The sequence below is a fragment of the Hetaerina americana genome, unplaced genomic scaffold, assembly GCF_022747635.1.
Source record: "Hetaerina americana unplaced genomic scaffold, ioHetAmer1.1.p SCAF_8, whole genome shotgun sequence".
Taxonomy (NCBI): Eukaryota; Metazoa; Arthropoda; class Insecta; order Odonata; family Calopterygidae; genus Hetaerina; species Hetaerina americana.
Genome location: NW_027287427.1, coordinates 69,233,439 through 69,248,144, shown reverse-complemented (window position 1 = coordinate 69,248,144; position 14,706 = coordinate 69,233,439). Strand labels below are relative to the sequence as shown.

Here is a 14,706-nt window from a genome sequence, read left to right as displayed (position 1 = left end):
GAAACTATTGAACTAATTTGGTCAGAGATGTTCATAGTACAGGATACGTCGCTTAATTCTAGATAAAAATGAAACTATTGTTTAAAAGCAAATTTATTTTTGAAAATGCAAATGAAAATCCTTTTACAGACAAGTACTGGTATCTGTCAAGAGTAACATTACTCAACTTAACCCCCTTCAGCTGAAATGACTGCCTCCAATCTTGTCCTGAATTGATTGCAAGCACTCTTTAAAACAGTGCTGTCCATATCCACGAATGCTGCTACAATAGCGGTGCGTAGAGATGTTACGTTAGGGTGCCTCATCTTATTGGTAACTCTTTTGACTACGCTCCAAACATAATAATAGCCAAGGGGGTTCAAGTCCGGGCTATTCGGGGGCCAGAACTCCTTTGACCAGAATATGTCAACGTTATCTGAGACCCACTTTTGGACTAAATGACTCATATGAGCTGGTGCACTGTCCTGCTGAAAGACATATTGCCTCCCTGAGGCCACAGTTACCATCCACGTGTTTTCACGACAATCTTCAAAATTTGCAGATAGACTTCTTTTGTGATAGTTTGCCCCTTTTCAAAGAAATGTGGTGGCATGACATCACCCTCACTGGACGCAACACCCAGGATGTGAACAGTAGTCGGAAATTTTGTCCAAGCAACAATTGGGACGTCCTTGGTGTCGCAGGTGAGCCAGCGATCATTTCTCCAGTTGATCTTTGCGTCAATGGTGAAAATGTTTTCATCAGAAAAGAATCTGATTCGCTCCGCAGCTTCATTTTTTAGAGAACACAATAGCACGTTGAAGCGAGCAATCTGCTTTGTTCTGGCAGCCTCAGACAGCATGTGTCGCACTTTTATTGTGTTCGACTTGTATTGTAGATCCTCCTCTACCATCCCATGCATTTTTCGCTCGCTAGCATTCAATTCTGATGCCAATTTCCTCAGCAATTGCCCCAGGTCCTCTGAAATCAGCACCCGAGCCTTCTCAACAACTGCCGCAGTTTATGACATGCGTTTCCTCGAATGAAGTTTCCTCACTGGGTTAGCAAAACCTTCCCCAGACTTCTCTGAAGCATTACACTTGGCCACAATATCGTAAACAGTTGATCTGGAGTAACCGAAGAATCGAATTATTTCACTGGGCAAACGCCCAGCATGGACACTTTCGATAATGGCAGCTCTTTGATTGCACTCCACAGTTGTACGTACATCTCGGCCATTTTGAGATAATAACTGTTTACTAGATCCCTACAGCTTTCAAGAACGCAATCGCGACCTCCAGTAGAACTATGATATGGCGGGATATTCAAATTGTAATTTGTCCGGAGATAACCGCTGCACCCTGTACACTGGCATCAAGAGCATAACAGGTTGCTCAAACTTTATTTATTCATTTAATAGTACCCTTAAAGCCACTGCAAGGGTGTGTGGAAGTGGGTGATTACACACCAGACTACCCTTGACCAAAAACACCTTTCCTAACACTTCCAGACAACGTTATTCTGATCAGATTTATGAGAAAAAGACTTCTTAAATCTATCTGTTCTACACTTAATCTCTCAAATTTTATTAACATGATCTCTCTTACCATAGTATGATGGAGCTAATAATACATTTTCAACATTGCTGCGGCATCATCATCTTAAGAATGAAAGGGGGCCAGACTATCCTTGACAATTGCGGCTTGACATCACACAAACTGGTATTGCATGCCAGTAATTAGACCTGATCTCAAGATAAAATCCGACATAAAAATGACCAAATTTCCTTCATCACTAATGAATTGTAGGGCAAGACTTGCGTATAATCATACCTGATTAATTTTCACAAAGGGTGCATGGAAAATTATGTTCCGCATCATTTTGACAATATCAAGATTCATTTGTACAATTTAATTAGTTTAAATGAGACACTGGAGCATTTGATAAATGTGAAAATTTGCCTCAGATCAGACATAAGAATAAGAATGTCCTCATTTAAGTTCCACATAATAATTTTGTCTCCTTTGTTCTCACCTATAATTCATTCATAATTTACCATGCATTAAAGAAAACAATTGGATGAAGATATCCAGTATTTGGCTAACATGGTTATGATATAAACTCCATTGATAGGTTGAAAGGGAGATCATTATCATCATTGTTAATTAAAAGAGACCACAAAAACCTTACCAGCATAAACTACAATGCCCTCAATGAAATCAGTGTTCTTGAGACGACACTCCCGAAGCAGTAAGTTCTCTGTTGCAACAGAGACGCGTTCTCCAGAAGGGTGGACTATTTCACCATGGAAGCGGTATATACGCGTTGTAGGTCCATCCACCTCAACAACACTCTGGAACTTATCTGGTTGGAAACAATCTTGCTGTAATGGAAAAATGGATAGAATTAATGAGAAAAAAGGGTACAATGGAAAAAATTTTCAGTTAACCACACCAGAATGAAAAAACTGTTTCTTATTCCTATGAATGCCATACCAACATATAGAACAAAGGTATTGCTCAATTTGATTAAACTGGAACAGTGGGCATTTCCACAGCAAATCCTCATGCATAACATATCCACAAGACAAGCACAGTCACATCGAAATATTCCAGGTAAAAATGATTGAGATTAAGTGAAATTTTAATAAGTAATCAAAAAACTGCATAACAGGTTCATAAAAACAGGCTGAAGCTTTTCCTAACAGGGTGAATACTTTTAAGAAAAGATGAAAACAATGTATGCAATAATTTGATTGATGTATTGCATAAAATTGTATGTAAAAGCTTAATTTTTTTTATTTTTTTTTCTTGTTGATTGGAAAACTTAAGTTAATGAGATCAAGATTATCTTCTTTTGTGTTTGAGATTGGTGTTTAGAAGTTTCCTTTAAATGTATTGTTTTTACTGACTGATTTCATTAATTATTTTTTGTGATATTGATTCATGTCATGATATGTCCTTATTTTATTCCAAGGCAAGTTTGACTATAATACTTGGGACTGGTGTGCCACCTGATATGTCTTTCTGCACATGTATGTTTTATTAATTATAATAATATATACAAAAAAATTCTAATACAACAATTATGCTCCTTGCATAATGGCATGACCGCAGGTTCATGTGCAAGAGTTGTACATCCTATTGGACATGAATGAAAAAAAGTATGATAAAGAAATAAGATATAGGAGCCATGATTCATAAAATTAAAGCAATATGTAATGATAGAAGACCTTCCATCCAGATCATTGGCCCCTTTTACACTAGTTTCTATTGATTCAATGGCTGAAACGCACCTTTTCCACAAATCCACGGGCAACCAGCCTCTGTTTAAGGTTTGTCTCACCATCCAGGTTGCAAGTGTCAAGAAAACAGACACCATGTGGATCACTGGACCGAAGCAAAAGGATGTCCGCGGGGACCATTTCATTATTGGAAAGATGGACCAGGTCCCCAACTCTCACATCTTTCCAAAGCACCCGTTTGTACTGTTGCTGCTCACTGTAAAAGAGTGGAAGTTTTCATTGATTTAATAACTTTGGATAAGCAGTCATATTTGAAAATTATCTCTAGAAGTTAATAATTATCATTAAAGAGCATTTGTAAGAGAATGACATCATTTTAATGCTGACAACACAGCGGTGACTTTTCTAACGATGCTGCTTGCAATGGTACATAGGAAGAGGGATGGATGACACAAGATTGTCAAACACCTAAAGGGAAAGGGGATAGCAATTCGCAAAAAAAATTAGCTCTCATGGACTATTTCACGTATTAAGAAATAGCATACTAGCACAATTTTGAAGCCACCTAATCTGGGTTGCATTGATGTTAGTAGTCATTGACAAATTCAGCAAGTTTACATTTCCCCCATGCTAACGTTCCACTAATAATAATATGAAGCATTTTCAAGGCTTTCATTCAATTTCTATAACTGCAAATCCTCTTACATCTTCACAAAGATTTTTAGAACACAAACCATTTAATAAAAATGGTGCTAATAAGAACTTCATGACACTTGAGACTAAAATTGAGGTAATGACAAACCCTTTGCTAAAAGAAATGAGTCCATTGCTATTGACGTGTAAAGAAAAATTCTCACCAAAACACAAAATTGATATCCAGATGCTTTTTTAAGGACTTATCAATACTGCTAAGGAATAAAGGAAGTACTCTCAGATACATACACGAAAAAAATGTAATCTCACACAATTTCATGCAGGTCCCCAATTTAGTGCACAGAAAAAAACCATTAAGGCAATAAAAGGTATGGGTAAAAAAAATGCCAAAGGATTTTTTCACTAAGTTTGCCTTGAAAATAAAATAATAGAAACAGGAGGTAAACAAATTCCCTTATTAAAGCTGAAATATCCAAAATGGATAATGAGATAAACTAGTTTTACGTTTCAAACAATTTGAGTCCATTAAGGCAGAAAAAATAAATTGCTATTGTTTATTAAATACATAGCCACCAAATATTTTGAAAAACTTATTGAATAATTGCCTACTTGATTTTTCTGTGACGATTTATTTTTTCAATTGAAGAAAGAATAGAAGAAATGATAGGATGTAAGAATGAAAAGGGCAAAAAAGAGCATATTTTTATCATGAATATATCATCTGAAAACAATTATAATTTCCATGGACGCATCTTAATAGTAGTGATGAAATAATCAGTGGATTCCATTAAACCCATCAAACCAAAATATGATAGTCAAGTTGATCAATGACGTATGCTAGGTCTCCACAGTCTTAATTAAATATTATAGATTCTAGTTCTAACGTCCAATGCAAGAATTAGATGCTACTTAATTATTTACCAGGCTCAAATTCATGACATATCAATTCAAATTTTTCCCATTCAGAATACACCTGTGTTATAATAGAAAGCAAAATTCCCTGAACATGAATTAAAACATCTGAACTTGCACAATTGGACAGCACTTGGCACAACGAAGAATCGCGATGATTTGCAACAAATGAAAAACAACAACGCGAATTAAATAGTAAAATTGCGCACACACTAGTAAAATAAACCATTCCTTGCACATTTTCAAAGGAAAAGGACACAGAAATGCTACAGACGTCGGATGCCGGTGGATTTAAAATGGAGGGTGTCGATATACAGCACCAGATGTAGACGAGGTTCATGAAGGGGGAAGAATACATCACGATTTTATTAATTCCTTCTCTGTGAATGTAGAATTGATATGAAATACCGTGCTACGGCACGACTGGGTCCGTGGCAGAATAAACAATGTCTTTGGAGTCTTATTTGTACTGCAATAACTTTAAATACTGCTTAAGTTGAATTACCAAGGGCTAAACCAAGCAACATCCATCCATCAGGGATTCAACTGAATTTATGATCGACCCTAGAGAGTCAATTCGTGTCATTCGTGCCAGCATTGCATTAACTACTTAAGTTCGGCAGGAAATAATGTGAGCGAAAAAGCGGTCGTGCATTCACAGAATTTAGACATTAAATTTTCGTAGGTAATTTATTCTAATACCAACTCGAAAAAATAGCCACAGCAATTGAAAACAAGCTCAGCACAGCTAAACCGCTTACAAAATATGGCCATGACAGCCTCATGGAATTTACTATTTATCAGTTATGCTTTGACTTTATCATTTATATCGCTGCACAGAAGCGGTATTCAAATTTCAAATCCATTTCAATGCTGCGGTGAAATGATTCCTTCTAGGACAAAAGGAAACATCGCGTAATAATCGTTTGCAACGAAGTTAAGAAAATAATTATTTTTATGAAGCGTAATAGATAAGCCTGTACAAGCTACGAAGTGATTATTGCGGAACGTTCATATTCCGCAATTGCAAAAAACCTCGACGTTTCTTGAGTAATGGATTGGCTAACCCGCGTGGGAATCATCTTCTCGTATTTTCATTACGTGCACGCTCCACAAAAAACCCTCAAATGTCGGGAAACATGGAGCTACCAGAGTACAAAGAAAACGTGTCAACTTTTTCATTTCAAGCCTATAAAATAGCAGAGGAAACCAATAAAACGAGTGAAAGGGAAGGGGAGGGTAAAAGGGTAGAGTTCTTTCGAAACGTAACGAAGAGAAAACATAAAATCCATAGATGTTTCCACGTAGGACTGCAGTAGAACGCCTTGAAAATACATAACTTAATACTCGAAAGCCTAATCCTTTAATAATTTTCTCCAATTTCATTTGGTGGGACTCTTTCTTCATTAAGTTAATAAATGACTGATTTCACTAGAAAAAAATTACTCCGCCTGATATCAGCCACTCTGATCGAAAAAATCCATTTAAGTTAATTAGCCTAGGAAGAAGAAGCGTAAAGCCAATCCACGAAAACAGAACGTAGAAACACTGCAATAAACTCCAGAGAATAACATGAGGTCATCCAGCCTGACCTCTTGTCAAAGGAAGCAGATGCGGTAAAAGATAATATACACGCGATGATCGTATAGTAAATATCCGAAATAAAAAAAGACAATTGTCGCTAAGCGGATTAACCGCTAGGCACATTAGTTCCTCGTAAGATACCACCAGTAGAAACAAATCCAATGAAAGTCATATAATTGGAAAATTTTCCTTCTCTGTTTTCGAGCAGTTCTACTTACAGTATTAAGTTGTTTCTGAATCGCGTCAAAAATTAAGAAATCAAACAGAGAGGTGGACCAAAATAGACTTTAAAAAACCGAAGATTATAAAAACAACTTGATCAGGTATATTCCCCTCCGTCCACCAACACGTCTTAACCAATATCATTCTCTAAAGGGGAGAAGTACGCCCTTAGTACCGCTGTAATTGCACTGGCGCAGGGAATAACGATTAAGCATAGTTTATCTGGAACCTTCTGGGAAAGCAAATAGAAGGTACGCGTGGAATTCGTGTAAATGTGTAAGTCTTGAGGAAAATTCTGTTCTAAGTCTTACTTTTCCTTGCTAAAAATTCCAAGTTACTACTTGGCAGCGTTCTCAAAATTAAGACAAGTTCTTCTTTTGCTTTCACATAGGAGCACACAAAGATTAACTTTTGCCCATTGGTAATGTGTTAGGATTTACCATACACTTCATCACTTCTAAATAGCTGATTCCTATGGGCTGCGGACATACAATCATTCCTTCAAAACATACACAATTTAAAAAATTATCATCCGAGAAACGGCATAGATCATTCCTTAAGAACTATGAACAAAGCCTGCTCATGGTTCATGGCCTGTAAATGAATATATTCAGTTTGTTCTCAACTTGGCATTCAGGAATTTGAGACACCGATGGAAATGAGAAAATGAATTACGCCTAATGCCGACTCCAGAATTCACCCCCAAGAATTTACAACCATAGGCTGTTATTATTTTTTTTCATTTCATCGAGCGGGTGACTTGGGCTTTAAAAGATTATTTACTGCATCCAAGAAAGGTGTCAATAGAAGCCCAAAGATTCATGATCCACAAATACGTGACAGATACGCCTTCCATCTCCGGAAAGATCGTTGAGCCTAAGGCTCATTAGAAAAGTAAACCATTTCTCAGATGATATAATTCCGTGATGCATTTCGCTAGGTGCCTCACCCCGACAGAATCACTCTCTAAGTTCTAAAAAAATACATCGCAAATAACAAAAGCGAACACAACAATGGTGCCGGATGGCGGAGTGTACACACGTCAATGACCGGAATGGAAAGGAAAGCAAGCGAAGAACTGATACCCGTGGCAAAGGAAGAGGGAAGGTTTCCAAGAGAAATTTTAAGTACATGGGGAAACTGGATCGAATATTCTGAGAGATACAATTTTATTCTGGAGACTGACATAATAACTGAGGATTATCTGAGTCTATGGAGGAAAAACCGCGCGCATATAATAGACTCTTTATATGCAACAGGTGTCTTCCTAAATATACCCGAGGGACTGAGGTAATAAACCGAGGGATAGAGTGATGCTGGATTAAGTATGTATGATAGTTTAAAATATTCAGATATTTAATTATAATGCAGGTCCTTATGATCAAAAGCGTATTAAGTCAATTTGAAAAACATAAAAACACCACAACAGGTTGCTGCTAGAGACGAACCACGCGGGTCGGAACCGAACGGGCTGATAAACTCTACCCTCAACCTGAATGGACTCCAGGAGGGTTAACTCGAAATCAATCGTCGCAGCGGGAAAAGTTTATGCCCTCCGATTCAGTGAATCCAGTATGCATAATACGAGTGACGTGTCTCACCTATTTCCAAGAGTTTGGACTACGATCGAACTCAAGATCACGCTTGAGAATTGGAGTTGTAAGGGCACCCAATTAAATAAATTCCCACACAGGGTTAAAGTAATAACGACTGGTAGAAAAATTCACGTACCAGCCGACTGTTAAATGGACTTTCCCAAAAATAAGTACAATAAATTCGGGAAAAAATGTACAACAGATCAAAGCACAAATTACTGCATTCCTCAAAAAGCACCCTAGTGCATTGACACGCCGATTTCAGGGCCTCAACTAGTCGCGGTACATTCCCTGGAAGGTGTTTCTGGAAGCGATTTCAAAAAATGATTTCCTTTCTGTCTCTTTTTTACTTTTGGGGACTAAAAGAAGCTCGGCCCAATAAGGCGGCTGAGGCAGCGTTGCCACCTTGTGCTTGGCCAGGTACTCGATCAGGAGGAAGGTGGTGTGGGGCAGCACGTTATCGTGGTGCAGCCTACAGTTGGCAAAGATCTTCCTGACCCGTTGCACTCTTTTCCGTAGCCTTTCGAGGACTTTCACGTCCCGAGGACTGCCTGTCCCTGAGGCACAAACTCTTAGTGGCTAACGCCTGAATCTACCAATTTTTGGAACATACCCTTTACCTCAAATCCACCCCTCGTTATAAGCGAACTGCTTGACCGAAGTTAAATTTACATAAATGAACTGAGAATTCACATTAATTGAAAACTCTTCGGCACTTTCATCCTCTTTACCATTTCGTCCCGGAAAAAAACTGCGTCGGTACACGACAGTCATTCCGCAAATGGGCTACCATACCCTGCCGGAAGAACTTCCCGCGTAGCAGCAAGGCATTGAAAAAAATGATGTCATACGTATGTGTGATACCGTCTCCTTCACAGAGCTCCGCAACCCGATTCTCCTAAAAGACAACGCAGACATACGAAGTGCCCTATCAAGGGATTTCCCCGTACGCTTGGCAGTGAGTGACACCTGCGCTGAGAATACCGTCGACGTTCGTCATTTCATAAACGTCGCTACTGCCACAACTTCGTTACGCAAAAATATGAGGATCGTGGCTATGGGAATGAAAAAAAAGCCACATGCGTTCCGTGATCTAAGAAGGCACGGTTAGAAACTTGTGTCGGGTCCTTGGAATTTTCATAGAAAAACACACGCATGATTGGCAACAAAGAGTACACAAACCCTGTTCGAATAAATACAGCACGATTACCACAACGACGGATAAACAGTCACGAATATAAAATGCCGTCTAAATTTTTGCACTTATGCGAACAGCTTCCAAATGTAAACTAATAATTAAATACTGAGTGGAAACAAATTCCCAGACAAAACAGAATTGATTAGTATCCCTAATATAAAATATATGCACATGGCGAACAAAGTGAACGATTTTAGTGATCCATTGCCTATCAAGCACAAAACCTGGATATCTTTTAGACGATAAGGTAAAAGTAAAAACTACATTCCAATTTTATTAATGATACATGACAAAATTCTTTGTTGACCGCCACAACATACAAATTTGAAGCATTTCATTCGCACTACCATTTTTTAACCTCCGGAAAGCATCTATTTGTTCTTTATTTTGAGAGTCAATGTGATGGCCTTCACGGAGAATTTCAACAGATGCAAAAACCGATTTGACACAAATAAGACGTGGAAACCTAATTACTTCTTGATTTCTACGACTAAAAAGAAAACAACTACCCATCTATGCATATTGAGCTGTTGCATTTTGGCGAACTACGTGAATTTCATGCATTTACGCACGAATAGCTCTAAAACCGCCAAATGCCATTCCAAGGAAACTGCTAAATTTCCCTGTCTAGAGGCTCCAGGCACAAAGACTTCGGAGCCTTTCCTGGGCCGGATCGTGAAAAAAATGTCTGTGATACTTCGCGTTCGTTAACAGCGATCCCGGGAAGTAAACATTAATACAAAAACTCACAGGTGGAGTAACGATGAAGGGAGTTTTCTATTTCCAAAGTGAAAGGTTCAGACAACGCTGTTGCATAAGACATGAACGAGTGCTTGTTGGCATCAAGACTACCAACGGAGAATCGCATACCTACAGCAGGATCTGCTTTAAAGCAATTAACTCGATAAAAAAAATGCCCATTTTTCTAATGTTAAGCGAAACTATGATATCTGACTCTTATATAACAGTTATGAGTAAATTATGTAAAGACAGCGCTTCCTAAGTTACGGAGAATATCGTTTAGAATGATCGTGATTTTGCGCACTTATAACCTTTAACTTGAAAGCAAGGGTTACATTTTTTTAATCCTGTTTCAGTTAATTCAAAACCAAAATATTCTATAACTATTGCTTGCATTTATGCAACAAAGCATTTTATTAAAGTAATTACTTCCACCTTAGGTGTATCGTTACGTTTTCTGCCCCAATAATAAATAATACGGGAAAGGTACTTTAAATTGAAAAAAATGGAACAAATATCACGAATTTTTCATTTGAATTAACCTGTGTACAATATGTTTTTCACGTAGGTAGCGTTGGATCCAGAGCCGGCAGACTACTACTAATGGGAGAGTAAGAAATGTATTAAAAACTATTCTCCCGCGATCTTCCCAGGTGAACTTATGAGAGTAATTCGAGTTGAGCTATTGACTCAAACAAAACCGAAACGCACACTTGTCCATTCTAATCCCGAGACGAGATTAAGATTAACCGAAAAAATGGATTTTTCCACCGGATAACCCGCGTAAAATCGCCGTTTTTACAACCCATTACGTTTCAATCGAACCACAAATCACGCCTGAATCGCAATTCGTCCACGGCCACCGTCAGCGGAGGACAAAAAAAAAACTTCAACATCGTATTGAGCTAAAACCTTGAATGAAAACTGCCTCATTTACTTCAATAAACCCATCGGCGTTCAGTACTAACAATGAACGACTAATTAAACAGTTTCTGGCGTGGAAAAGCCAAGTGGTTTAATTTGAAGTTCAAAATGAACGACTAATTTCACTGCCACACTCCATGCGAGAACACCGAACTGGAGCCAACGCCGGCCGAAGACAGCTTGAAGGCGAGGCGAGCTTGGCTGGAGGGGGAAGGCGAGGGACCCTGCCAGCATAAGTTGGAAAACAAAAGGATCGGGTGGGTGGCGGCAGGAGCAAGGACAAGGCCATCCCCGCCCCGCGACGACGTGAGAATCGAGGGCAAGGCGATGCAGTGGTAGAAAGGCGTGTGAAACATTCCATGCCAGCAAGTTTCAAGTCATTCTTGAACCGTTTCCACAGTTTCTAGCGGAAGGAAATCTTTTAGCCAACCGCCCGAATGGGGAAACTGGCACTTGACAATCGGTATCATTTGCATTTCCGAGAGCATAAAATTACGGCCACTTTGAGAGGAAATACGACGCTTCCTCGACATGAATCGCAGCAATTACCGAGCATCTCAACTAATCAGCGAGTATATTATCTACCCACGACCACGAAGCTCCACATGACTTGTATAGCACCCGGTTTGAAATCAACATACCATGAAACAACCTTAATTAACCAAACGCCATGATCTTCCCCATTCCGCAAAACGTTTATCCGCCTATTGTTAAATGATGACTAAAAAATATTTTTGCATTCTTATATCCTATTCTAACTAATTTGGTCTTCTTCTCCTGCGTCTTCTGTCCTGCTGCTGCTGGTTTTCCCTTGCAAGGGTTTCGTGGGATGACGACCGCGGAAGCCTTGCCTCCCCCGCTGCCGGGCACGACACACGGCCGATTGGGCCGAGCCCCGTAGTTGCCAGGACTCAAAATATCTGTATAGTCCATCATTTTAATCTTGGGAATGATAATTGAGGTGGTTTCCCGTTGCCTTCCTCAATAGTGTTTTTAACGTGACACCATCACTTACTGGCAGCCCCACTGAGGTCAGACGCCATTGCAGCCGCCTCACTGAGGAACAGACGCTGCGTGGACTACCTTTCGTCTGGCTCCTAACCTTCGACCTATCTGGCATGGGTGATCCTACCAGGAGCAATAATTATTACTCCCGCCAGCACAGCTCTACGGGTCATCGGAACGCACAAGCCCTTCCACCACGTCAAAGTTGTAGTCCGGGGAGGGTATAGAAACATATGTACACACACACACACACACACATACATACATATATATATATATATATATATATATATACACACATATATATATATATGTATATATAAACATATATATATGTATATATAAACATATATATATGTATATATATATATATATATATATATATATATATATATGTATATAGGTTGTAGTCCGGGGAGGGCATACTTATATATAACGTGGAAAATGTTTCCAGGAACGTATCCTTTCGGATGAGCTATAAAACTTTAATACACTCAACGCTAGTCTGTAGCAGCTTAATGACATCACCAAATGCATCACCACCCTTTCTCTCACGAATTTCTCAAAATAAATTCCAGCTCCATGGAACCGTCTTTCCGACACAGTGCAACATTCACAATGACCGTCCGCTTTTCACAATAAATTCGATTACGACAAGTGACGACACTAAAATACAATAAACTGCCTACTCTAACAAATGATCAAAAATGATCAACAAACAATACGACCCACTTGTCTCCAAATCGAAAACGACCACCTTACTCGATCAAAAGCACTTACGAGTAATTGATCACAAATCCTGATCGCACCGTTTGTTTAACCCTTTTCGAAGTTATGATTGGATTTTTAATGCTCCGAAGACTCGGATCACTCAGCGCCAAAAACCGACGGGTGCCTTCACAGCAAAAATACTCAGGCAGAGAGAAGAGTCGCAAAGCCACTTCGGTCTGGGAAGCCCAGGACCAGCAGCAGCACCCCATGCCAGTAACGAGTTCGCAAGCGGATCCCAGATCGGAAGATCTATTCGAAACACAAGTCACGCTAGAGGAGTCTCAGCATATACTAGAATCATCCTTGGAATCAACGGCCACGATGGCATCCAGTGAACCAGATTTGAACACGAAAATAAACGAGATGGCCACCCAATTGGCCAGGTTAACGGAGATTCTGCATCAAAGAGGGGTTCCGGGAGCTGCCCTCGTCCCAAGCTTTGCGGCTCTGCTTCCGGCTAACGCGGCCACCGGAATGGACCCCCCGGGAGACGAAGAGGGCTAGCATCCTCTTGGCAGTGGCCACCATCGGTTGGTCGGTCTTATAAATATTTGCATTGACTAGTACATGGGATTCTTTCTCCAAAGAGGGTGTAAATTTCCTTTTCTGCATTCTTTTTATTTGAAAATTTTATACGCTTACTTTTACTTATATTAATGCCCATATTATTATTTGTAACCCAGTCACCAAGGCGATCGATGTCATTTTGTAATATTACGTGGTCATTTACATGTTCTATCCGTCTGTATATCATGCAGTCATCAGCAAAGAGTCTTATTTGGGAATGTAAATTGTTTGGTAGATCGTTTACGTAAATTAGGAAGAGTAATGGCCCTAGAACACTGCCTTGTGGATGTACTTCGAAGAATTTTGAGGCATTACAGCAATATCTGATAAAAATCTATTTTTCCGATACTTCTTATTCAAACCATGCATTTTCATTTTTTTACATAGGATAATCACACATCACACTCTGGTACTTAAGATATGAATATTCAAAAATCACATAAACCTATTAAATTATCGCGCCAAATTTGCTATGGTATTAATGGGTGGGCAAAATATGACGTAAGATAACTTTAATTGTGTAATTATGATGATCTTTTTCACATACATGGAGGACATTACATCGCGTTATTACCATCTATTAAATGATTGTTCCATCATTCAAGGGTATCTTTTATCGCAACCCATTGAAAAATATACGAGGACTCGACTTCATCCCATGGCCTTCAGTGCCGAGGATGAATCAATCTTCATCCACAAAACAACGACCAGAAATTTTAGGGTCCTGTATTGGGTACTTACATCGTACATGCGATGATGTAAATGAATACAATATTGTGGAAAGGTATAAAAACGAAGAAATATTTCACATTTTTTTACTAGCACGACTCGCATTTCAACGTCGGGCGTGTTAACGGCGAAACTTTTCCAAAGTTCAATTCGCGCACATTTTTCACACTCACACTAATTGATGGCGTCTCAAAAGTTTAAACACAAATCGCGTCGTACTAATAAAAAATGTGAAAGTTTCATTTAATTCTATTATCTTCCCAAACGCACTCGATGTCGAGGTTTCCACAGCCACCTTTACTTCATACAATCGATGCTTGAAAACCATATCCACAATTCCAAGTAAAAAGTTTTTTCCAAAACAATCATTGAACCTTCTGCAAAAAAAATACTTGTAAACAACACAATTTTTGAGTTATTGGGAAATGGAAGTGAAATCTTTACGGGACCTAGCAAAGGACGGGACGAGACGGCACAGGGCACCTAGCAAAACAACTAGCAGGTGAAATTTCCAGATTCCCCAGGACTTCCTTTGAATAGTCCCTGGATCCAAACAAAAGTGAAAAAAAGTTTCACCCTCC

At 39.1% G+C, this 14,706-nt stretch overlaps 1 protein-coding gene across 2 annotated transcripts in view; it reads right to left on the bottom strand.

Annotated features, from left to right (window-relative positions):
* LOC139697550 (phospholipid-transporting ATPase VD) overlaps positions 1-14,706 on the bottom strand; it is a 293,007-nt gene that overhangs the window by 29,319 nt on the left and 248,982 nt on the right. For both annotated transcript variants that reach the window (XM_071596301.1, XM_071596302.1), the window contains exons 3-4: positions 3,275-3,479; positions 2,170-2,362 (exon numbers count right to left, since the gene is read on the bottom strand). In XM_071596301.1, the coding sequence (XP_071452402.1) occupies positions 2,170-2,362; positions 3,275-3,479 (398 nt within the window). The remainder of the gene's footprint in view (positions 1-2,169; positions 2,363-3,274; positions 3,480-14,706) is intronic.